The sequence below is a fragment of the Camelus ferus genome, chromosome X (genome assembly GCF_009834535.1).
Source record: "Camelus ferus isolate YT-003-E chromosome X, BCGSAC_Cfer_1.0, whole genome shotgun sequence".
NCBI lineage: Eukaryota > Metazoa > Chordata > Mammalia > Artiodactyla > Camelidae > Camelus > Camelus ferus.
This window is the reverse complement of record NC_045732.1, coordinates 28380148-28407799: the sequence shown is the minus strand read 5'-3', so window position 1 is coordinate 28407799 and position 27652 is coordinate 28380148. Positions and strand designations below refer to the sequence as shown.

Here is a 27652-nt window from a genome sequence, read left to right as displayed (position 1 = left end):
ACACAACATCAATATTACATGTAATAGTCTCAAGTTCATGTGTAGTTCTTCGGTTTCTACTCATTAAGTAGTGGAGGGAATACAGTGTAATGACTTAGAGCAATTGCCTTTGTTAGTAAGAGAATACTTTTCAGGCTGTGGACCCTGGGGGATGCATCAACAAAGGTAGTGAATGGTAGAAAAACAATAATGCCTTACTTGACTTACTTCAATGAACAATCCAGAAACATGAGTTTGTCAGTGGACTCAGAGACTATTTAGAGGAACGTTTACTAAAGAGCAGAAGGAAATTTTTCTTTTTATGTTATCTTATGTGTCTATAATGGAGAGATGTTTTGTATTTTGAGCCTGGAAGGAAGAAATGATACTTGATGGAAGATTAGAACAGAGTTCCTTCTTTTCATTCTGGGCCTTTTCTATGCATGTAACTGAAGTTTGATGATGACAAAACACACAAAATTAGGATTAGGATCAAGTCATAATTATCATCCTTTATCCAAACTCATACAGGTCTTACAGTTCTGTGTGGCAGTATCTTAGTTATTGAGACAGCACAGACTTTCATTTTGTTGCCAATCATGAGTAAAAAGTAAAACTTTAAATAACTACCACCTCTCTTCAGTTTAGCCTCTAAATTCTTCGTCCTGCCCCAAAGTTGTATCATAAGTTCTAAAACTGGCCAAAGCACAGCTACTGAAAACAAAGCGTGTAGCCAATTCTAAATCTTAGCATAAGAAAACTGTATCCCTTTGGAAAAACAGGTCAAATGGTTGTTTCTTCTACTCCTGCACTAGATTAATTCTTCTAAGTTTTGTTGTAAGAAACGTGATTAAATCCAAACCATAAAAAAGTTTAATGAAATAAGGCATCATGCCAAATGGCCTGATTTCACACTCCCCCAAACTATCTTTTGAGTAAATTAAGAAGTGAGTAAACTATCATAGTAGTTAGTCAACTCTCATTTATTTGGGTGTGAATTACTTGTCATCAAGGAAAGTTTTTCCTCACTATAAACCAAGTCTCCCACAAAGTTGGGTTATGTTGGAAGAGGAATTGCCTCTGTTTGTTAAAAGAACAATAATCATCCCCTGAATTTTCATGAGTGAAGGTAAGGAATAGTAGCCATCACAGAGTCTGCAAGATATATGGTTTTTCCGAATGTCAGTTTCTGAGAATATGCTCTAAATCCAAACATCAATAACCTTTTAGGTGACAGATGTCTTTTGAGACTCAGATCCCAGAAGACATAGTTTTGCCCACATTCAAAATTTTGTCTGGAATTTCAAGGGCTTTGTTATTTCCTTTAATCCTTTTTTATAGACTCAAGGTATCCTTGAACCCAAGTTTAAGGTTTATTGTTAAGAATAATCCAAACTTGACTGTTGGTTACATTCTTTCTTCAGAACAATAAATTGGGAAGGGTTAGTGATAAGACAAGGAATATCTCTGTTTCCATGAACATGCTGCTCCCACTAGGGAACTCAGTTGCATCATCATCTCTTTGTAATAACAATATATATTGTTAAAAAACTCTTCAGTGATAGGGCATATGTGTCTGCAGGTAGGATTTGTTACTCATTCAACAATAGTTCACCTTTCTTAATCAACCATGACAATAATGGGAATAATGAACAAGCAAGTTCAGATCACAAACAGTAAGGGATTTTCCTCTTTTGTGTCTACGGATTCTCTTAGTTCCATTCATCTTACTTGCACAAGTAAAATTTAGTAAGCTTTCTTCTGGGACTAATGATTTAACTTAAACTAAATTTTAAAAAGACAGAAATTAAGCACAAGATAAAAATCACTTCTTAGAAAGAGGAGAACTAGGGTGTCATTCCAGAATCAGATTACAAGTGTACGATTTAATGTTCTCCTGGAAACGGTGATCTTAATTCACATAAGTGGTATCTGTGAAAGTTAACGACTATTCTAGGATAAACAAAACTTACTTGGTGTTTAGGATTGGCTCTCAGTTAATATTTGTTCTTGTTATAAAATGCTAAATAATAACGAAATAAGGAAGAAAGCAGTCTCTAGGTATTTAGGTCCATAAGGTTCAAATACATAGACTATGAAGAAAGTAATAAACACAAAATGGTTGACTGAACAATCAGTTGTTTAGCTATAGAAATGTAGTAGCTTCAGGTCTCTTAACTCGTTGTGTCTTAGATTTACTTCGTATAATTGATCTAAACGTAAACCCACTGGCTGCATGAGATACAAATTTCTTCTCTGCCCGTAGGAGTCGTAAGGAATGGATTACAAATTAAATAATCAAAGATTTGAGCACCAGTATAAAGGGCAGGACGCTCACAGGCAGCAAGTAGAGGTTACATTAAAGAACCAGGTGGACTTTCGAATCCATAATATGTCACTGAGAGTCTGAGCAGCGATTGATGAAAAACAGGCAAGGCCAAACATCACGCATGTCCAAGTCCAGAAGCCCATTATCTCCCTCAGCTTGGCTAACATAGTCACACTTCCAACTATGTTTTTACAACTAGCATATTCTTATTCCCCATAGCCCCCACCAAAAAAAAGAGAAGGATGAAACCTAAGCACTAGGGAAAATACATTTTCTTCTCTCTTTATTGTGAATTCTAACATAACTTTTGTTAAACATAGAGCACGTGAACACATGACAGTTTCCTTCATTTGTTCTCACAAGGAGCTGATAGAGGAATACTTGGGAGGAATGTTTCTAAAGCCAGAGATAGCTTCTTCTCCATTTATTTCATTTTCTAAAAATATGACAAAGCATTAGAGGAAAAGAAAGGTTTTAAGTTGTGAGAATATCAAATATTACCCATCAATCCCTGAATCATGCTATTCAAAGTGCTTAAATCTACACTAAAAATAGAACAAAAAATGTACTCCCAATGCAGCTAAATTAACACCTATGGATGCCTAAAATATGACTGTGGTCTGATTACTTCCCCTACATTTATTCCACACTTCCATCGTACACTTAAAAAAGAAAGAAAGAAAGAAAGAAAGAAAGAAAGAAACAAACAAACAAACCAGGCCATTGCCATGTTTGCAGTTTTCTGAGCACTGGGGGGATCTGGAATCCAGTCCAATGAGGTTCACTGCCACCAGTCCCTGACAAGTGTCCATAGTACAAAGTAAACAATGGCCTTCTTGGATTCTGAAAATAACCCAATGTGCAAAGCTGACCTTCAAGTTTATGTGTCCTTGCAGCTTCAATTCTGGTTTGTGAAAATGTGACACAGGTCCAAGGGGAGCTCGAGAAGAAAGAACAGATTGTAGAGAAGGACCCAGGTGAGTTGTAAGGGAAATAAGCATTTTTTTACCAAATAAAAATCAATGTACATCCCAAGGCTCCTTTCCCTTGTCACACAAATATGAGACTTTTGCATTGTTACAAAATTTTTATAATCACCTCTCATACATTTGCAATTCAATTTTACCCTCCCCAGTGAACTCGGCTGAAGTTTACGTTTTAGTGCGTGTGGCCTACTCACACCTTAGTATTGTGACCACAGCTGCTTCAGAACTGTGTTCTCGTTATACGCTGTTAGGAAGAAACCAAACATACAAGTCACTACACAAGCCCACAGACAAGGACCGGAATGGAAGTTCCTACAGTGAGTCACTGAAGTAATGTGTAAGTTCTATTATCAGTGTTTTCATCACATTGATTTTTTTTTTAAACTAAAAGCTACTTAGGTAATATTTCCCTTGAGGAATTGTGCCCTCTGCAAGTTCCTTTATGATTGATTTTGCATCATTTTCAACATGAATATGTATTAGCTGCTTATGTCATCGATTTCAAACATAAAGCTAAATGGTAAGGGATGTATTTCCTGGGAGCATCAGCTTTCTGTTTCTGAAAGACAGAATTATACCGTTAAAATAAAACTAATTCTTTATACAGTAAAATTAATTATTTTAAATACTTTCTCATCTAATTTAAAAACTATTTTGTGTAAATAATGTTTATTTTGAAAATACTGATTTCTGTTGGTATTCATATGTTTGACCTCCTGAGTTCTTATATAAACACTTTGATATTAATAAGTGTTGCTTATGTTCACAAACTGAAACCACACACTTGATTCTGAATATAGCAGTGAAAATTAAATACAGCGAATTAACATTTAAATACAAGGGGATCCCACAATAAGTTTCACAGATTTGTTCTGACTCTTTAGAAAATAACATTTTGTATAATACAAGGTGACAAAATATATTTGATGACACATCCTGTCCTTCCCTTTGGTTTGGAAGCCTTCAACGTAAATTTCATTTTGACTTGTGTTGATTCACCCTTTTGAGTTAACTTGCCTGGCATTTGCACATAATCTCATTTGCAGAAAAATTATAGAGGGAAAAGAGGAAGTAGAATATTAAACAAAAACAGCCACAAACACATTCATGCCTTTCCAGGAAGTGATCAAATATAGGGCTTGATTTTTTTTGTTGTTTTTTTGTTTTTTTGGTTTTTTTTGTTTGTTTCTTTTGTTTTGCTGTGTGTTTTATATATATATATATATATATATATATATTTATATAAGGGTACATCAACTCATTTATAAAACGGAAACAGCACACTCTCCCCCATTTTCATGCCCTTGATCTTCTCTTCTTAGCACTCTGTAGTGGTCACTGTCAAGTGACTAGCACACTTTTGGGTCTGGAGTGTATTCTGAAGAGCAGTGAATTAAATGTTAAGACAGTTAGACCCACCCCCACCCCTTCTCAGAGTTTACATATCATGCCGCCATTAGAAGGGTAGAGGTGGGGAATGAGGTGGGACAAGGAAGAGATTCAGGGCTCTGATTGGCGGGGCCCTCCTATGAACAAGTGTTCTTCTCATGGTTTTTTTTTTCTTCCCCAAATGGCAATGCTGGCATTCGTTGCACTGCTCTCTGAAGGCCCACATTGGCCCTGCTGATCCTAGGCAGAACCCAAGAGAGGATCCGGTGCTCCTTGTCCCATCGGATAGATTTGTCCAAGCACCCCAAGGAAATGTTAAAAGCAAAACAAAATCAAGGAAAGGAAATGAAAACCCATTCTAAAACTAAACTAATGAAGCAAAAAAGGGTTTTCTATCTATACAGAAGTCTCTTCTTTAAAAAAATGTAAATTTACAAATTCCAATGACATATAAAACAAAGTCAAAAAATGTAATGGTAAGAGACGTGGTAAAACAGGAAGACACTGATGCTACAAAGAAATTGCAAAAAACATATGTACAAGACCCTGTTTTTCCTCGTGTTCTAGAGATTGTAATGCATGTTTTTAACAGCAGCAGTCGAGGATTTAGTTCCAGGCACTGGACTGCAGACTCCACGCAAACTCCCAGGGACTGGACGTCCCTTGCTTTTCTGTCACCAAATCACACTGGATATACTGGTCTCCCTTGGCAACAGCGGCAGGATGGCACTGTTTGTGTGGGCCTCATCTGGATTCTGCTCCCTGCTCGATTTTGTCTGTGGCCGCTGCCCGTTGATGAGTGTCATAGGGATGTTACAGTAGGTATGCTGATTTCCTATGGAGGTAAGAGGCAGGGTGCCGGTAGGAGGTACGTCGTACTCATAGCTTCGGTAGTAGTGTTTCTGACGCATCTGTGAATGGTACGTGTTGTGAAAGGTGGAACGGAGATCTGGATGGGCAGTGGCTAGAGCTGTGGAGGTGGCCGCAGCCATGGAAATGGCTGAGACAGTCTGCAGCTCCCCAAAAGGCCCCTGCTCACTAACATCTAAAGCCTGCTCATGTGTAATGGGTTCTATCCTCTTAAAAGGCATTTCATATTGTAAACGTTTCCAGAACTTAGAGTTCAACTTGTTGCATTTTGGTCCATGCCATTTAATAACGGTCAGGAGCTTGATGGTGTGCTTGAGGGCCTCCACCTCCTGGTAGTTCATAATTCCTCGTAGTTCACTGCACTCAATTAGTATTACTTTAATTTCTCCAGTCACAAGCATGTTTCGAAGTCTGGTCTCCAGCTCAAAGATGCTCCAGCCCCTTCTGACTACGTAATTTGGGGTCATGACAATAATTAGCCGCTTGCTTTGATCTACACACCTTGCCACATCTTCAATGTATGCTACAAAAGAGAAAAGGGTTTGTCAGAATAAGTAAATTGAACATTTGGTCCAGAAAGCCTTGGTAGACTCTCTCTTTCTCTCACATTTAATGAGAATTGCTGGCTGTTGGGTAAAACTCTGAGAAGATGAAAATAGCCAATGATCACTTTGAATAGTGTATGGACTTTTCTTCTCTCAGTGTTAGAAATAGTTTCCCAGGTACAAATCGCTCATATCGTTTCTTTAAATGTCAAGGCTCATAACATGAGATGCTTTATAGAATAATGGAAGTAGCTCTTCAGGGGTATCAAAACTTATTTTTCAGATGAACACGCAATGACATTTCTTTCTTGAAAAACTGACAGACGGAGAAGAACCAAAAGTTAAAATCCGGTCTAAAAAATGATGATTATGCAGACAGACAATAAGAATATGCACACTCTTAAATGAAAACATTAACTTACTTCCAGTTGGGATTAAATCTCTATCTGGTATAAACAACTTATATCCATAATGCTTTTCAAGCATATCAGGTAGGATTTCAAGAGCAAAGCGTTCTTCTTCCCCAGTCTCTTGATTCCACTGGTCAGGATCCACTTTGGTGTATGATAAATATGCATCATAATCTTTATTATCTGTCAAAAACATTACAGAGTAAAGTTGAAGTCACTACTCTACAAAAAAAAAAAAAAAAACAATAGGACATGAAAAGATTCACTTCTTTTCATAAACATCTCCAAATGTCCCACTTCTCAGAGACCAAAGAAGAGTCTTCGCTGATTTTCATTAAGAATTCAATAATGCCTAGTATTCTGGAACTAATTTGGGGGTATGAGGGAGGGTTATATTTTTCTGTTGCTGTTATTAAGACAGTAAGAGAAAAAAATAATGAAAAGAACAATGAAATGTTAACTTCCATACTTTTCATGCACAGATCACAGAGAAGAATCTTGATGGCTTCGACATATTTGGATAGTATGTTCTTAGTCTAAATAATTGTACACCACCTAATCCTTCCTTTGGTGATTTTACTCTGTTGATAAAAAACAGAAAGCTGAAATGGGCTTGATTGTGGAAAAATGATTTTTAGGTTGTGTGCACTGTGCTGGTTTTCTGTTGAAGAGAAAATAAAACCAAACTTAGAATAATTAACTTTTTATTGGGAGCTGGTTCTTGGGTCTTAGGACTGAGACTATCAGCACACTGAATTATAGAAAAACATATTGTTTTTTGGATCTCCACTTATCTCATATATAAAATATCACCAAATTATCACGTTAATCAGTTTGATGATAAGAATCAAAACTACAATATAAAATGGATGAAACTTAGTTCTAAAATATGATTTTGTTCCTCATCCTTCCCCTTTTTTTTAACAAAAGAACTCTTCAAATATTTGATGGCTACAATCATGCATTATCTTCATCTTAATTTTTTAACTTAAACATCCCCAAATTCTCACTTGTTGCTTCTAAGAAGAAGAAGTCATTTATCTTCTGCCTAGTCTTTCATTTGTCAATGTCCTTTTCAGAGTGTGATATCAGGATTCATAATTCATCTCAATTCTAGATACTGTCAATACAGTGAGTCTATTAATACCAATATCCTTAGCTTTCTTTTGTGCTTCTCTGATGATTGTCAGCATATTACTTGATTATTAGATCAAGCTGCATTGAAACACTCCTAAATTCCAGAACAAAATGAACTTTGCATTTAGCATAGATAATTAAAAACTTTTGGAGTACAAAACATCAAAGACAGATAGGCATCCTTGACTTGCTCTCGGTGGCTTTGGAACACTCCTTTTGCCTTCAGGGACACTAAAGCTCACTTCCAAAGATCCATATATGTGTGTTCATTTTAGTAGTCTTATAATTGTGAGCGACTTAGAAGTCATTCTGAAACTTGTTAGAGAAAACTCAGAAAGCTGTTTACTTTATCTAAAGTTAAAATAGGTGTATAAGAAACTAGTAACTACACTACAGGATCCCTGGGAAAACATCTTTAGCTATGGGAGACTTTTTTAAAGCAGCTTTCAGGTTAAAAAAAAAGGTTAAAAAAAAAAAAAGATCGTCCCAAACATGTCATATTTTGGTATTTGGTATTTTCTTTATTCTTCAACCAGGATATAGTTGTACATATTACAAATAAAATTTAATTTTCACGAAAAACAATAATCATATTTGTTATACCATGTCTGTACACATATGTCAGGAGTCTATAGTGGTATCATTTTGTTGATGTAAACACTTTAGTTGACTAAGAAATCGTAGAAAATAGCACAAATAAAGCTATAATACCAGTTAATATTTAATTGAAATGTCCATTTATTAGATATTAACATGCCATATCTATGAGATAAAAATCTTCCTTTATTATATGGGTCAGTAGCTTCCAGTCTAGTAGAATATGCAGACAAGACAACAGTCTATTTCCAGAGGATCAATGTGTAGTTGATCTAAGAGTAGTACAGGGGTCATGGGCCAAAAGGAGGACTCTTTAAGTCAGATGGCAGATTGCAGAATGATTTCATGCATGGACTATTTTCTTTCTGGGAGGGAGCTCTCCAATTTTCTACAAAGTACTACAAAGTGTTGAAGTATGCTCAAATCTGGCATGTGTAATGTCTAGATCCTCATTCCTTGACCTTTGTCTTCCGTAGGCTTAAAAATCTTTGAAAACCACACCAACATGAACACTGAAAAGAATAGAGCACTTATGACTCAGAAGAGATGTAAACAACTGTTCCCACCAATACGGGTAAGTGATACTGCTTACATGACACTGTTTCTGGTTCCTCCGCCTCCTCCATGGACATCTCTATTCCAATCTATAAATGCTGTCATTTCTCAAGATGTTTTCTATGGCTTGCTTCGTTTTTCTCTCAGCCTTCTTTCCCTTAAAAATCCCCTTTCTTTCCATGACAACAACAGTCAATTCTGTGTAGATGTCTCCCTAATTTACATGTCCAATCCTGTTTTTTTTCTTGTGAACCTGTAACTTGAACCCCTTAATTTGGATGTTCAGCATGCATTTCACATTCAACATGTTCACAACATAACAAGCTTCCCATCTCACGCCTTCACATTTTATTTCGCTTAAATTTTATAGTAACATAATAATCTCACTTCTTTAGTCTCCAAACTTCAGATGCATGTTCCACTTACTCCTTTTCATTACTAATAATCTCATAGCCAATCAGTGGTAAAATTCCTTTGGGTTTTATGTCCATCCTAGGTGAGGTCCTACTCTTCTCAAGTGTTATATTTTATGGTCTTCCCTCTCTGTTTCCTTATTCTTCTTGCTCATGCCACACAGAATCACAAAATTCATTTTTCCAAACCTCACCACTGATTATCTTTATGGTAGCTTGACAAATATTTATGGCTATCCATTGTTATAAAACCAGTAGCTAACGCTGCAGTTGATTTCCCTTGAATTTGAGTCTGATATCTTTGAGTTAAAGGTGAACTCTTCTCCCATGTATTATATAATTCTACTCACATCTTATCTTCTTTCTCTGACCACAAGATCCTTGACTCAGATATATGACCAGGGCTTAGTACATGTTCAAACATCTGTTGATTAAATGAATGAATGGCCTCTCATTTGGGTATTACATGACTTATATCTTATAGCCAGTGTGGAGATTTTCTCAAGACTTGGGCCGTTTCCTACGAGAGATGGTTTCAGTGATACGCATTCCAAGTTGCCTGAACTCCTCAAGTAATTACTAGGAGCTATGGGGTTGAAGTTCAGCAAAGCTCCTTTGGGATAATCTCAAACTGTAGTTTCTCACTGTGACTCAATGGAAGACCTCAGAGTTCTTGTAAACTTCTCTGAAAAAGTGGTTTCCAGACTTAAGCATGAACAGTAACAATTAGAAAGGCTTGCTAAAATACAGATTGCTAGGCCCCACCTCCAGAGTTTTTCATTTGGAAGATCTAGAATAGGTCCTGAGAATTTACATTTATAGCAAACTCTCAGATGATACTGCTGCCGGTCCAGGGACAGAGGTTGAGAAACTCTGCTCTAAGACAGGGTATAGGCATCCAGAGGTCTCAAAGGCATCAAAGAATTGAAATCAGCTGCCAGGTAATGGAATTAGAGTACCATAAAACCTACACACTGCAGCCTCAGCTCCATAATAAGTGATCTTGATACTTACAGGGCATGTGCTATAAATAAAATAGCTGAAAATTCACACTTTCATCAAAAAGGGGATAGATTCTTGTCTAGACTAATATATTCAGTAACCATATTAAGCTTATGAACCTCAGGAATGAGTGCTGTGGTCTCAGTGAGTTTCTATCTCTTTATATCAGGTGGATGAGTTTATAACATTTAAGCGAGTATCTCCTAGATAAAAGGGAGTTGCTCAATGTAGGTTATATGGGTAGTAAATGTGGCTAAAAAGCCCCTTGCAAGCATCTGAAGCAGCATCCTCCCTCAAATTAGCGGGACACTTGATTGATATCTAACTCCTCTTTCCCCAGAGTCTATGTCAGTGCAGTAAGGAGCTAGGCATTTATTTACCATCAGAAACAAACTCCTGGTTTGAAAGTTATCAGACTGCAAATACTGTTCCAGATATCATGCTAAATTCAGCAATATTTTCTGATTCAAAATCATATGAATTCTAAGATTTCTTTTCTCCCCCAGTTACCAGCTGAATATGAATCTTAGGAAGTATCTCTTAGATTGTTTTTGATATCTCTAAGAACATATATTGACTAATCTTAATGTGTATGATCTTCATGTGACTGGAGAAACTAAAAAATTGAGATTATTTTTATAACCACAGAAAAAAACAAAATTATGCTAAAATTTGTAAAGGCTAGGTCTGTAACCTTTTAAATTCAACTTAATTTTATAAACAGCTTAAAACTAGTTAGCCATAACAGGGTAGTACAATAACATATTTCTTATTCTGAACTTTATTCCCTAAATTTTATTTTCTGTAATTTACACCCCTAACTATAATTCTATTGACTACAGAGATGAAAAGCAGCTGATGTACACACTCTTTGTAATAATCTTCATAAACTCTAATATAGTCATTGATTTACTCTTTTCCATGATTTTCAAGAGATTCTGACTGCTGCAATGTCCCACAAAAAAAGAAAAAGAGGAGTGACATCAGCAAGATGGCCCAATAAGATACCCTTTGCACGTATCCTTTCAGCCACAGTACAGAGCCAGGCCTGCCCACTCAAGGACCCATCCAGCGACCAGGTAGAAGCTCTCTCAGGGACCTGGTGGGAGCCACACTCATCCACATACCTGGTAACTGGTCCACTGAGTGAAGATCCAATTGTGAATTCTGATGTGGACACTTGTCCAATCGCTATCCTACTGAACAATGTACTAGAGGCAGTCCTGTCTACCTAGAGACCAGACAGGGCAAACCTGAGCTCCTGCTAACAAGTCTGTCAACCATGAACTTTAGTGCATCCCTGGCAACAGCCTCAAAATTGGCTCCAACCTAGAATGATTGTGATTCTGGAGGTAATCCCATTGGCCTGGGGAAGAGAATGGAGAACATCTTTACCTGCTAAAATCAGGCTGTAAAGACTAGAAGATGCATCATGGTTCCTGACTGCAGACCATACTACAAAATGATAGTAATCAAAACAGTATAGTACTAGTATAAAAAACAGACACATAGACCAATGGAACAAAACTGAGAGTCCAGAAAGAGACCCATGCATATGTGGTCAATTAATATTTGACAAGGGGGCCAAGAATACTCCATGTGGAAAGGATAATCTTTTTAATACGTGATGCTGGGAAAACTGGGCATCCATATGCAAAAGAATGAAGTTAGGCCCCTATCTTACACTGCTCACAAATGTTAATTTGAAATGGATTAAAGACTTAAATTTAAATGTAAAACTTGAAACCATAAAACTCCTAGAAGAAAACATAGGGAAAAAGCTCCTTGACATTGGTCTTGGCAATGATTCTCTGGATATGACACAAAAAGCACAAGCTACAAAAGCAAAAATAAATAAGTGGGACTAAATCAAACTAAAAAGCTTCTGTGCAGTAAAAGAAATAATCAATAAATAAAAAGGCAACCTACAGAATGGGAAAAAATATCTTCACACCATATATCAGACAAGGGGAGGGTTAATATCTAAAATATATAAGGAACTCATACAACTCAATAGCAAAAAGACTAATAATCCAATTAAACATGGGCAGAAGACCTGAACAGACATTTAAGATATACAGTGGCCAATAGGTATATGAAAAGATGCTCAATATCACTAACCATCAGGAAATGCAAATCAAAACTACAATGAGATCTTACCTTATACTTGTTAGGATGGCTATTATCAAAAAGACAAGATAATAAGTGTTACAAGGACGTGGAAGAAAGAGAAACCCTTGTGCACTGTTGGTGGGAATGTAAGTTGGTGCAGCCACTATGAAAAACAGTATGGATATTCCTCAAATAATTAAATGCAGAGGTACCATATGATCCAGCAATCTCACTTCTGGGTATATGTGTGAAGGAAATAAAACCATTATCTCAAAGAGATAGCTGAACCCCAGTATCACTGCAGCATTATTCACAATAACCAATATGTACAAACAACTTAAGTGTACATCAATGAATGAATGGACAAAGAAAACATCATATATATATATATATATATATATATATATATATATATATACATACACACATACACACACACACACACATACACACACACACATATATACATATACACACAGTGGAATATTATTCTTCTATAAAAATGAAGGAAATTTTGTATTTTGTGATAATTTGGATGGACCTTGAGGCAGCACGCTTAACTGAAACAAGGCAGAGAGAGACTGACAAATACTGCATGATCTCACTTATACTGTGGAATCAAAAAAGCTGAATTCATAGAAACAGAATAGAATGGTGGTTGTCAGGGGCTGGTAAGTAGGGGAAAGGGAGTGACGTTGGCAAAGTAAACAAATGTCCAGCTATAAGACAAACAATTTCTGATATACAGCTTGGTGACTATGGTTAACAATACTGTATCATATACCAGAGAGTGCAGAGAGTAGATCTTTAAAAAGGTTTTTTGGTTTTTGTTTATTTGTTTTTGTTTTTTGGGGTGGAGGTAATTAGGTTTATTTATTTATTTATGTATCTATTTATCTATTAATTTATTTAATGGAGGTACTGGGGATTGAACCCAGGACCTTGTGCATGCTGGGCATGCACTCTACCACTGAGCTATACCCTTCCCCCAGAGAGCAGATCTTAAATGTTTTCACCACAAAAAAGAAATAGTTAAGTGAAGTGATAGATACGTTAACTAACCTTATTGTAGCAATCATTTCACCATATATATGTGTGTGTGTGATATATATGTGTGTGTGTATCAAATTATCATATTGTGCATCTTAAAGTTACACAGTGTTATATGTCATTTATATCTCAATAAAGCTGGGGGGAGAGAAAAACAAATAAACAAAAAACATAAGACTCAACCAATTAAGTAGTTGCTTTGTTACTCAGAGTCAAACAACTAGTACAGTAGAATTTTCTCCCTCAATTTATAGCATAAACTACTATATTTTAAAAACATATATTTGAGAGGAAAAAAGTTTGGACTCCAGAGTTAAGAAATAAAAATATGAGTTTAAAATATTATTAAGAAATCTTGATGAGAGAAGGAAAATAGGAACTGTGTATCAGGAATAACAAAGTGGTTTAGAAAAATGATAAATTAGTATTTTTCTCTTTGACATATGAGAGAATATTAGTAAATTCTCTTTAGAAGGACTGAGAAGTCAGAGAATCTGTGGATTTGTTAGAACAACAGAGCTTTCAAGAAAATGTAGACTGAAGACTCCTTTATCAAGATGAAGGTGGTGGCTATGTTGGATGTGGGCTAGGAGAGAGATTTACTGACAATATAAATGGCTTGAGATTGACATTCAGGTCTTTGGGAGTTTTTAACCTTTAAACACCTACTGAATAGTCATCAGATGTTATTGACAGCTGGCCATTTCTTTTTTTTATTATTATTCTCAAATATTATGTCACATACATGAAACTGACTAGCAACAGAGGCCATTATTCAGCAAATGGGTTACCAAAATGAGACCACGGTAGAACTCAATGATGAATTGTGTATTTCATGTTAAAAGGCGATTTTTGATGCTTGCATGTAGCATATTAGCACAGAATTATGTGATCATTAAAAACTAACACTGACGTAACTTGAATAAATAAGAGTTTTTGAAAAATTAAGTCATTCCTTTCTTGTATCTCAGATTTGCCTTCATATGCTCTGTCACATTTCCAATATATAATTTTTCAATTAAAAACTCTGCAGAAATAGATAATGTATCTTTGAATAAAAAACATTCAGCATATATTAATATTCTGACTTTGTGATTACTGAATGTCATTGTTTTAATAAATTCCCCTTTTCATGTCAATTCTGCCATGGCAACATCTGGCAATTACATTCTAAAATAAAGCTGTTTGAGTTTTAAACTTTGAAAATTTAATAATATTCTTCTAGTTTACATGTTTTATTATTTCATACTTTTCTGGACTATTTGAAACCATAGAGTCTTAAACACTGAAATGTGTCACTAATTAAAAAATATATGGCATAACATAGTGAAGGAAAAAACAAAAACAGCAGCTGAGCTCAAATCCTGACCATCATTAATTTTTATTTTACTCATTTGAGACTGTTTCCTGATCTATAAAATAGCAGTTCCGTAAAGGAGATTTCTAGGGTTAAACGAGTCCCCATCATAAAATAAAATGCTTGGTTCAAAGGAGGCATTCAGTAGATATTAATTTCCTTCCCTCACATCCTTAAGAGGAGAGCGGGCAGCACAGATGATAGAAGTTGTAATTAAGAGGGTCAGAGGTAGCAGAGTGGTCCAGGGAGCATGGAATTTGAGGTAAGAAGCCTTGATTCCTACCACTTAACAGCTTACAATTTTGGGCAAGTTGTACATCAAAAACAACTACAGATTTGTCCTTCTCGAACTCAAAACCACATTCTAGATTGTTCATGTGTAGGCAAATTATCTAATCACCACCACCAAAAAATACCCCCAAAATACAAACAAACAAAAAACACTACCTAAAGTGTTTCAAAATGATTTTACAGAAGTACTGTGCTACAGTGATAGACATGAGGACAATAATTTCTGAAACTTAATACTGAGTAACCTTGTAATTGAGGGAGAAAAAAAAAATTTTATGACCTAAGAGTGCATAGATATCCATAGATATCCACGTATTTCATAGGCTTGAAATGGAACAGCTTTTCAAATTTTCCAGAGTCAATGCGTGAAGATTATAAAAGATTTCTTTAACTCATTTTGTCCAATCCCTGTAATAACTCTCAAAGTAGAACTAGGAGAGATCTCTTTCTTCATCTTTAAAATAGGCATTGTATTAGTGATTACAGTGTTCTTTTAAGGTTGCCTTGCCATCATTGTGAATAAGCACACCCCTCACACCTCATACTCAGGGGCTAAAAAGAAAAACAAAACAGCTTGCACTTTCAGAGAAAGAAACATAAAGTAGACTCACCCTGTCTAGCACTAGATCCTCTCCACAAAATTGAATCTTAAACCTGTTCCCATAAGTTATTCCCTTATGAAAACTTATGCAGTACCTTATCGACACCCACCAATATAATCATCAACGTAAGAGAGCAGCTGTTTGTTGTTTTTTTTTCATTAATAGACTACCTATTATGTTACAACCTTATTTTTCTTTAAATATTTGTTTTATTTTTATTTGTAAAGCTAGTTCTAAACTCTAGACACCCTTGCAAAATGCTGGAATAATTCTTGTCTCCATGACTTTGTCTTTGAGCCTCCTTCTCACAGAAATAAATAAATGAGATAAGGAATCTTGAATTCACAATGCTTTACAAGTAGTAAGAATTCACCAGAAAGTGCCTACTATTCAACGTGAAAAGGGCTATAAAAATGATGTGCCTGAAGTGCCATTTTAGTAAAGATGAAGGAGAAAATAACTAGCCTTGCGATTATGATGGGAGTATTTATAACTTAAGGGGAAATGTGAACTGTGTTTGAGAGAGAGAAAGAGAGAAGGGAGGGAGGAGAGACAGGGAGGAAGGAAGAAAGGAAGGAGGAAAAGAAGGAAGGAAAGAAGGAAAGAAGGAAGGAAGAACTACCTTCATTCAAGCTTTTAAACAAAAGTGGAAGGGAAACCCCAGTCGGAGGCATGGAGGAGCAAAGGAGTCTGATGTTGTTACAATAACTGTATTTTCTTCGTAATTATTCCAGCAAAGCTGGTGGGATATTGTGTTAGTGTATGCTCAGCTCTAGAGACGGGAGGCTGCCTTTATCAGGATGCTCAGTTAGCATTTAATTAGAATAAGGCAATGCTCTAGAGCACTTCAACGCTACAAGCACTTAAACTATCTTTATTTTTGATCAAAAGTAAATGCTGCATTAATTAGCACAATGAATGTTAGAAACCACGTTTCACTGCTAAAATTAGTGGCTTTTTACTAAGTATAATGGATCCTGGAAATGGACCCTCCATGGTGAAATCAGTGCTATTCAAGACATACGCAACACTTAACATAATTTAGAGACACATCCCACTCCTCAAGTATGTAGTGGGGCCAGTGGCCTGCCCTCTCAGGGAAGCTGTTCCAGGCTTGATTCCAAATGGTCTTGTGTCCTGATGAGAAATATTCTTTTCTTTTTTTTTCAGAAATTCACATTTATTTCAGAAAGAATTTTAAAAGTTATATGTAATAAAAAGGACAGTAAAATGTTAAAAAAAATTTTGAAAAAACCACGTATAAACATCTCAGAACATAACACCCTACAATGCTGTTTATATGTCTGAATATTACCTTTCAGTTCTTAACTGCATGGAGACATAGCTATCTGCAAAGCTGATGATTGTAGTAGACAAATCTTTTTGTATTCTGCTTTTTATTTGATACCATGACATTGCTGTGTACCATTACTCAGTTGATGAAGAATATTCTTTGTTATTATTAGATGGTTAGCCTAATCCTGCCACTGAAATATTGTCACATTTGCTTCAGGGGAAACTTTTTGTAAGATTTTTTGGGAACTTAAATGTACACACACACTCATACACAATCACATGACAGAGTTGGAACTGCTTCAAATTTATAGGATGGGTTACATGCTTGTTTATTAACAAATGTCTATGCAGCAGAATTTGCCCAAATTTTCCTTCACTATTTTATGGAATCAAGGTGGGAGAGGAATAATTAACCTTCTCCCATCCCTAACCATTATAGTTACCTTATTGATCCAAAGGGACCTGAGATTTATGCATGACTGCGTTGTCCTGGGTCAGTTCTCAACAGCTGTGTTTGTCCAAAGACCAGTATTTGATTCTAACTGGAATTTTGCATGATCAGATTCCACTGGGGTGGCAAGACTGCAAATTTAAGTTGGGCCACTCTGTTACAGTCACTGCTTTCTGAACTAAGAAAGCTTTCTACGGTGGCAGGCAACATAGAGACATGCTTTTCTCCAAAGAATCACAGTAAATTTGTACTTTTAAAGAGAAGTTTGGCCGAGTGTGGAGGATAAAAGAGAGAGGTAGTGGTTACCAGTGGGGGAAGGGGAGAGGTATTATAGGAGTGGGGAAGTGGGAGGTACAAACTATTGGGTGTAAGACAGGCTCAAGGATGTATTGTACAACATGGGGAATATAGCTAATATTTTGTAATGACTGTAAATGGAAAGTAACCTTTAAAATTGTATAAAAAATCTAAAAAATTTTAAAGTATGCAATAAAATAAAATAAAATAGAGGGGTAGACAATGAAGGCCAAGAGGATGGTGTAGGAGGCTTGGACAAGGCATTTGTAATGAAGAGTAATAGAAAAGTCTATTTTCAAGAGGTACCATTAACTGACCATGATGGCTAACTGAAAATGGCAGATGAGGAGGTAGTGAAGTAAATGCAGTAGAGAAGGATACAAAAAGTTGAGATGTCAAATGGAGGATGGCAAGGAATGAGTGTGAGGGTGGGTGATTTAAAAGCTAGGGTTGGGACCTATCAGAGTGGAAATAACCAATAGGTTACTAGAAACAAACGATAACAAAACAAGAGAACTGGGAGAAGAACATTTAGATTTAGGAGTCATTTGTGCATAAATGCAAGTGTAGATAGTATTGTACATGTCAACTAAAAAGGTGAGTGTTGCAGAATTCGAAGAGAAGTGGTAAGGCCTGAGTCCAAAGGAAACAATAAAATGTAAGGTTATGTAGAGGGGTATAAGAAGTGATGTGAACCAACCAAGAGAGCAAAGCATCAATATGTTCTATCTTAGAGAAACAGACTCCTTCTGATATAGAACTGATACAGTCAGGTAGTGCCCATTGTAATGACTTGAAAGGAACTGACTGAATGTGTCCCGGATGCCAAATAGTCCATCTCCAAGTCTGAAACAGTGGCTGAAATTTTGGGGATTTGGAGTCATTTAGACCTGGGTTTAAATTCTACCTTTCTGGTTGTATGATTCTCTGAGTATCACTGAAGTAGGCAACACAGCACTTGTCATTTAATAAATACTCAGTAAATGATCAATGAATCTATTATTACCAAAAATCATTAAGACTGACATTACTTCAAAATATGACCTAAACTTTCTTTCCCTATTCTTCTTCACACTCTTTGCCTTTGCTTCCAAGAATACTTCACGTACCCCCCTTTCAGGGGAGGTAACATGGTAGCCTTTGACTTTCAAATCATATTTTTAAAGCCAAGTCAAGAATATGAAAAGCTTGGGGTCACTTAACCGTAGCTTTTCTTTGGAAGAAGAAAGGACTTGTGGGCGAGCAATGAAGAATGTAGATTTGATGATGTTAGAGAAAATTTTCCACACTAGAAAAGTGGATATTTATTCAACCATAATAGCATGTGTAGAAGGATCTAAGGGGATATGACTAGGTTTAGAAACATCTAAACTCTCCAGAGTCTTTGACTATTCAGAATATGACAAATAAAAATTACACTGGAAATTGATAGTTTGGGTGAAATCATTCATATCATTCAGAACACAAACGTATTCAAAATAGGGTTAATAAAGTGCGACTTGTTTAGGCAACCTCCTTTTTCAAATACCGTTTACTGTGCTAATTTTGCAAACAACAGCAGATCTTTAGGTTGTATTGAACATACCAAATTTTTAAAAGGCCAAAAATAATAGAGGCTCAGTGTTCAATAAAGGAAAGGCTTTGGAAACAGATCTATTTTCAAATCCCATCTTGGCTACTTACAGCAATACTCGTGTTATCTTCTTCAGTAAGTTATTTAACCTCTGAGAGCCTCAGTTGCTTTATCATTAAAATAGAGATTATAATACTGACCTCAGAATTTTTGGAGGCTTAGCAAAAATGATTTTAAGAATGTCTAGTACTTTGCTTGATACTCATTCAACAATGATTCTGACATTAACAATTTTCTCATATTTCTTTGAAGCAGTAGCAAAAAATTTAATAATTTGTATGAACAGGCAAGAAAGTTAGAAACAAAGAATAAACAGGTAAATCCTCACTTTAAAAATGAAAAAAAAAGTTTTGCTGCAGCACAGACTTCACTCTAATGGGAAGGGGAGAAGGTTAAACAAAGAGGAGTATTAGGAATGCAACTTATTCAGACAATCTACAGCTCTACCTGTGATTTACTCCAGAGGACCCTGGAAATGTGGTAACATGGGCAATTGCCTCATTTTCCTTTGTACCATCTAGTGAAAAACTGATAGTGAATAAAAAAAGTTTACAAATATGATGAAGAAACCATCACCATCTGTACTATTTCTTGTCAGTTCACATACACTTCCTATATTGCAAGTCTGTCTTTTATATGAATCAGTTTCAGATGACTAATAAAGGGAAAAAAATCTGTTAGTCCCCTAATGGGCATTTTACAGAGCTCAATTTTAAGGACCTCATATTCTTCTTAGGTTGTACACATATTCATGACTGACCAGAGGCAAATAATAATTCTGATTTCTATGAAAACACTATTCACTTATCTAATGTGAGTAAAAATATTAGAGGTATTATTATGAAAACAATGTGCTGGTGCACTTTCCTATCTGTTGCTCCACATTTAGAATAAAAATTAGCCTGTCTAAATATAGCTAAATAAACAGTATTGAAAAGACTGCTGGATGAATTCTAAAATATTCAGTACAATTTATTATAACTGATCAGTCTAAACAAGGAACAAATTGAGCTTCACTTCAAACTATTGGGCTAGGGAACACAATTAAAAAAGACACTCCTTACCTATACAGAAGTAAAGCTGGATTTTCAGTACTGATTACAAGGTGAGAGAAAATAACACTCTGATAACACTGCAATCAGCGTTTGTAATTCGCAAGTGCTGTTTGGAATACCATACTAAAAAGGGTAGGTGTTGCTTTACAATTTTCAGAGGAAAATATCTATTGTCTCCAAAGCATCACACATATCCTTTCATAGAAAAGATGAATTTACAAACTGAACACTGAAAGCCTATAAGAGCTGCTGTCAATGGCTATGCACGAAACTTTTCTTTCCCCTTAGTAAAACAAAAAAGAATATTTAGAAAGAACATTAAAAGAAGGAACTCATCTTACCTCCATCCAGCTCCTCAGCCCCAAAATGATTCCTGTAGAAGAGCATGATTTCTATCTTGTAACACTTGTAGATGGTCACCAAACAAACAAGCAGCAGCAGGATAGCACCAAGCCCTCCAGCAAGTTCAACTGTATACATCAGCTCTGGAAAAAAAAAAAATCACAAGAGTGAATTATACCATATTCACATACAAACTCATAAATTCAACTTGCTTTCACAGTTTTCTGGATGAGACCAGATGTGGGTAATGGATTAACGCAACCTCTTTCCTTTCTGCATAAGAATTTGACCTTTTGATAACTTTCTAGCTGTTTCCTTGGTAACCAGATAAGGTGGTATGTGGTAACTGTGTTGCTAAGCAACATTGCTTATGTTAAAAATGAACCTATGTTGGTAGATTGCATTTGGACTGAAAGAATTATAAATACTTGATCGGAAACTATTAATTTTGGGTTTGCCGGAATACAGTAACTCTTACATATAAAACTATCCTTTGTGGGAATCCTGCAAGCTATGCTTATGGAGTTGACAAAAGAAATATTGGTTCCTGTGGATATAAAGCTTTTAAGCCAGGATGTTTTCTGAACTCATCCAATGTGAATCTTGATCCTTCTCACCTGAGTTGTCACCTGGGGGTTGGGGCTGAGGGGAGATAAGGGGTCAAGCAGCATAGTTCCTGAAGGGCACTGTGCACTGTTGCATAGAGTGTTGGATGGACCACTTAATGAATACTGTCTGCTGGCTCCTCCCAGGAGCAGTGACTCTTGTCCTATATCTTTATCTGAATAGCATGGTGCCAAAGTGGCCAACCACAGCCTTGGAGAATGAATGCTAACTTGGGCTTAAGAAGTAGATACTCTAGTGGATGTTATACCAGACTAACTATGTTGGCAAGTATTTTTCTTTCAGTAAGCTACTTAAAAATTTTTTTCTTATCCTTTCTTTCCCTTTTCACTAGGTATGCTACTACATTTATCCAAAAGAGTAATTTTCTTACCACTTACTGTATACACATTCTTTTTGGGTTTTTTTTCAATTTTTTCTTTTTTTTTTATTGAGTTATAGTCATTTTACAATGTTGTGTCAAATTCCAGTGTAGAGCACAATTTTTCAGTTGTACATGAACATACATACATTCATTGCCACATTCTCTTTCGCTGTGTATACACATTCTTTTATTCCTATTGAATGTCTATATTATATCAAACAACTATCAGGCAATTTTAGGGATAAAATATTCACTTATATTTTCTCCTTCAGTGCTCATAAACAGTGTACCAAATTCAGTGATACTGGTACTTAAACATTAAGCCAGAATGCACAGATTTTGAATCTCACTTTAACTAAGTGCCTGTGTATGCATGTTGACCTTCACTGTCATAGTCTAAAAGTTATTTATGGGTAGCTATTGTCCCCTGCAGTTGATAACTACCTCGAAAAGTACTAGTTTCCTTAATTACCATTAAAGATTAATATTCTTGAAACTATGGCTCTAAAATACTGGTATTTTTGATCCTGTAATGTACAATCCACCAATGGGTTATCTAATTTTGTAACATAGTCAATGTAGGCTTAGACTGAACTTTAAAGTAAGCTATGGTTTTGCAGTGACAACTACTCTTAGGCTAAAAGATCAATACTGAAATGTTGCAAATGAGGTGAAATCATTATGGGTGCAATGTGGTATCAGTGATAAATAATCTGAGAAGTATGGCCATCATTTTCTTACAAGAATCTATTGTGTTTGCAAGTGTGTGTGTGTGCTTGCAAGTGATGTCACTTTTCCTTTGATAATTACAGAAAAAAAAATGAGCCATATTTCTCATTATCTAGTCTTTCATTCCTAATTCAACAGTTTAATAAAAAACACATATAACTAGTGTTTAATCAAGTATGTATTTTTGCTCTTATTAAAATTAAATGGGGCACAGAAGAAAATCTTATAAAAAGTGATTGGACTTTGTGAATTTAAGAATGAAAAATAGAATTATTAAATCTTTTAGAGTATAAGTAAATTAACATGAAGTGTAAAATACTAAAAAGTACTTCAAATAAATTTTTATATTTTGTATTTATAAATTTGATATTTATAAGTATCAGACAGCTTTATCTGCTGAATCCTGTGAGAGATTACAAAAGACAGGACTACAAAAGCACCAGAAACGAAATACAAAACACTCTTCAGTATAACATTTCCCCACTACTATGTGAACAGAAGGGATTAGAGGTAGATAATTCTGTGGGTACATTAGGTCTTGTTCTCTCAGGATATTAGTTGAACTCCACCACACAGAGAAGCTGGCATAAAACTCTAACTTATGCCCATAAGCTAATTTATATGCCAGACAAATGTGATTTAAATTACACTGGATACAATGGGAGAAAGAAGCATTTGGACTTTAGTTTCCTCTAAGATTCATTCTGTTTTCTAATATAATGCATTATACACTTGAAACTTCTCACTCTAAAATTTGTTGCATGAGAAAAGAAATGAAAGAATAATGAAGAATGCTTAACCTCTACTCCCCAACACTGCTAATGGAAGTGCCCAATGGTACTACTATATTAGAAAATTTGGGTAGTTTCTAATAAAGTTAGATATGAATATACCCTATGAACAGCAATTACACTCCTAAATATTTACCCAAAGGAAATATAAGCAGATATCCACAAGAACATTTGTATAAGAATGTTCAGAGTAGTCTTCATAGTAGCCACAACTGGGAACAACCCAACTGTTCATTAACAAGATATGATGAACAACAGTTGTGTGTCCATATGATATAACATACTCAGCAGTAAAAACAATGAATGACTGATAACATGCAATGTGCATAAATCTCACAAAATTTTGTTAGGGGAAGGAAACCAGACACAAAGTAATACCTTCTGCATAATTCTATCTAAATGAAGCCCAGGAACAGGCCAAAATAACCCATAGTGATGGAAATCACAAAATGCTCGGTGGATGGGTGATGGGAAAATTTATTGGAAAGGGGCAAGAGGGAACATTCTGGGATTAAAAAAAATCTGTATCTTTTTAAGGTGCGTAGACAAGTATATACATTTGTCAAAATTCACTGACCTGAACACTTAAGATGTATACATTTTATCTGATGTTAATTGTACTTCAATTCTTTAAAAATTTGATTTTTTAAAAAGAGCCATTATAAATTCTAACCTAAGGCCTATGTAGGAAGAAGCTATAAAGAAAGCAGGGAGTCAGGACCACTGCTCTGCTGTAGATAACTGCCCAGTTAGGGACGATTTTTCCATTGTGCCCCTAAGTACACCCTTTGATTCTGGAAACACAGCACTAGGCGGGGCATTTAGCATGTCTTACATGTCCATATCTCATTGAATAGCTTTTGGAACAATCAAAAACTGTGCCTGAAATGTAATCCTATTAATCCAATAAGCAGAATTCTCATTTTCTTCAGATAGTTTTTATAACACTGGTTCCTACACATATTTTTTTTAACTTTTAAAAATTGAGTATGTGTAAGTTAGAGAAAAATTGTATGAAAGTTAGTCCTTATTTTTAGAGAAGTAATTGCCCATATGTAAATTAATCCCATTGCTTGAAGTCATGAGCCACTCAAAAAATTATATATACTACCTTGAATATACTTTTTACTATGTCAATCAGTAATACTCTATAAAATGTAATGAGAAAAAGAGAGCAGGTTGGTGAGGCTTAGCAATTACAGAAATGGTCTTGTGTCACATGAAGACCTCCTTTAAGGTACAAACATATGACAAGTTATGTTTACCTCGAGTATAAGCAATAAGCAAGAAAAATTCTTCTGAGCCATATGACAATCATTTACTTAATAATAGAGATTCCAAAAACTAGTCCAAAGAAATAGTATTAAAAAGTATTTATCCTGTTATCTTGATAATATCTCAGATTTCCCCCAGAAACATCTACAGTATTATATGCAGAAGCATGGTGTGTTAATAATATCCTTAGAAGTCAGAAAAGAAATGTATCTTTCTCCACAGTACGGACACCAGTGCCTGCTCCTCATTTATGACATTATTTTTATGTAAGAGTAATATACATGCCTTCATATTATAAATGTGTGCAGGTTAAAAAATTTCCATTTAAGTTTTTCACATTGGTTTATATAGCACGTGTAAATCCTCTCAAGGAAATTAATGTATTAGATTTAGTTTCCACATTCCTTTGCTCCAAGCTGGACACATTCGTTAATATGAGTGCCAGCCATTATTGCTTATACATTGGGTCAGGACAAAATTACAAGGGGTTAAATTCTGTTACAGCTAAAAGAAATGATTGGGGCCCACTGCAGTATTTTATCTTTATATTACAATGTGAACAGTGTTGCCCCCGCAAGTGTCATTTTTCCTTTGAAATGGGATCCGCTTTTCAGCTCAAGTTCACGTTTCGTGGAGTGGCAGCAATTAAAAAATAAAAAGATTCCATTTCAGCACGATTCAACATCAGAGGACAGAAAAAGAAAGTGCAAACCTTTTAAAATCTGTTTAGCCTTTGTGTTATTTTGTTCAAATGATAGACTCTGCCTGCTGTAAGGGACTAAGACTGAATATTGAAAATTGTAAAGCAAAATCACTAGGCAAAACCTAAGAGAAACCGGCATTTGGTTTAAACACAACAAATGAACAAGTGCCAAAGAGTTACATTTCAGGGCACCAGCAGTCATTTAGTTACAGGCAATTAACAGTAGTCCAGGGAAAGCTCCAGTATGGGCTAAGGGAAAACACATTGATTATTGCTGCAGTAGTAGACTGCTTTCAGAATAAATTGCTTCAATTTAAAACTAGATTTGCTACAAGCATTTTGAGCAATGACTACAATTTTTTCTTATCAAGACAGTTGGACCAAGCAACCCTTTAAAAGAAACAGCTAATTAAAATAAAGCACATGCTATCCCTTAGTATATTGGATTACACTGCAAATAATAAATGCATTTGGTTTACACTAATCTTGCTGCAATTACCTAGTGGAGTTTGGAAACCTATTTTTTTTTATTGGCCTGAACCTGGTGTTATTGTTTGCAGACTTTTTCTGTTAGATATCTTTGAAGAGGTAAAGATGTTAACAGAGTTAAATCAAAGTTTATATGTATTTTTGAACTCTTTGCTTGGAATTTTTATTCTGTATCTCTCTATTTATATTTATAATCTTATTTAAAGTATAACTGAAGATTTTAGGTGTCTTATTCTTACATAGTTCATACTAAAATTGCTTCATTCATTATATAAGTCCTTTGAAATGCTCTGCCCTGATTTACATGCAGTAAAATGCAAGTTTGTGGGGGAAATGCATGACAGACAATATAATGATCCCAGTTTATTCATTAGCCTTACCAAGTACATTTCTTCTCTCATTGTGTTATAAAGAGCTAAACTTTATAAGGATTTATCCATCCACATAAATTCATATGCATATTTATTTCTCTGGAGCAGTATAACTTATTTGTTCCTGGCAGGAGGATAATTATGCTCAGCCTACAAAGATATTCAACTCAATTCTACAATGCATCAATGCAATTTAGAAGCAGTTATAATTTTTTTTGGTAACACATTAAGAAGCTGAATTGCTATTCACATAATAGCAAGAAAATGTTTTTAGAAGGTATAAACTAGTATGTAAAGATAGCAGTTTTGCTCCTGCATAAGTGCTTTTTGGAACAAGGCAGGGTATGCCAAATAGTAATAATAATGATAATAACAATAACAATAACAATAACAACAACAACAATAATAATAATAATAATAATAATAATAATAATAATAATAATAATAATAATAAATGATCCCTGAATTTAACAGCCTGATTTGTGCAACAAAACATTTGGGGAAAAGATTACTTTCAAAATAGTATACTGTGTCATTTGGAAAGAGATTTTCGCCTAAGTATCAAATCAAGTATTAAAACTGCCTATCAAGAATGCAAATATGGTCTTGGCTGGGACCTGTGATTAGGGCCTAGTTAGACTGAGCTCCCACAATCCCTTGGAACTGAAATGTTACATATTAATAAACTATTAAAATGAAAAATAAAAATGAAAGACTAAAGGAAAAAAGTATCATTCTTTATATAGTCTGCTGGAGCCTTCCCCTGGAATATGCTTTTCCTCTCTCCAATCACCTAAGAGGGGTGCTAAGCTTTTTTTTTTTTTTTTTCTCTATGAAGTAGGGGATATTCATAAGTGGTATGTATTAAAGACAATTTAAAATGAATAATGACAGGAACAAAATAAAAGTGAATCCATGAGTTTACATTAATTATAAACAAATTAATAAAAAGGAGAGTTCTCCCTTAGAGCAGAATGCCAACTGGTTAATATAGACAGAATAAGTAGTTAGAAATCACTATTTTTCTGCCATCCTAATAATTGATTCAGGCAAGAATCAACAGAAGCTAAAAGTAATAGGTGAAAGATGGACGTTAGGATATTCATACGTCTTAAAGCACACCCCCCCCCACTGATTATTTATTAATGATTAAGGGAGAAAAGGACACCATCTTAAGGAAGTGACCAAAATTAACATCACAGTAATGGGACAAATAGACATCATGTACCTCTTGCCATAATGCATTAAGAAGGCAAAATATCACTTATGTAGTATTCTAGCCAGATACTAGCAAATATTCAAAAAAGGAGGAAATAATGGGCAAACTCAAACTGAGGGACATGGTCTAAAAAGAAAAACCTGGTTTCTACTCTTCAGAAATGTCAATGCTATGAAAGACAAAAAAAAAAAAAAAAGGCTGAAGAACAATCCCAGGTTAAAAGAGACTAAAAAGACTTGACAACTAAATGCAATGCATAATTCTGGATGGGAAATGGGGTATAAAGGATATCATGTGGATACTCTTTGAAATGTGAGTATAGATTATATATTGGACTATAGCATTCTATCATTTTCAAATTTCCTGATTTGATAAATATACTCTGGTTT

At 35.2% G+C, this 27652-nt stretch overlaps 1 protein-coding gene across 1 annotated transcript in view; it reads right to left on the bottom strand.

Annotated features, from left to right (window-relative positions):
• Positions 1 to 3934: 3934 nt before the first annotated feature.
• The window catches only part of IL1RAPL1 (interleukin 1 receptor accessory protein like 1), a 922977-nt gene continuing 899259 nt past the window's right edge, over positions 3935 to 27652 (bottom strand). Inside the window, exons 10-12 of the mRNA XM_032475399.1 lie at positions 20698 to 20841; positions 6521 to 6691; positions 3935 to 6076 (exon numbers count right to left, since the gene is read on the bottom strand). Coding sequence (XP_032331290.1) covers positions 5358 to 6076; positions 6521 to 6691; positions 20698 to 20841 — 1034 coding nt within the window. The 3' untranslated portion in view covers positions 3935 to 5357. The remainder of the gene's footprint in view (positions 6077 to 6520; positions 6692 to 20697; positions 20842 to 27652) is intronic.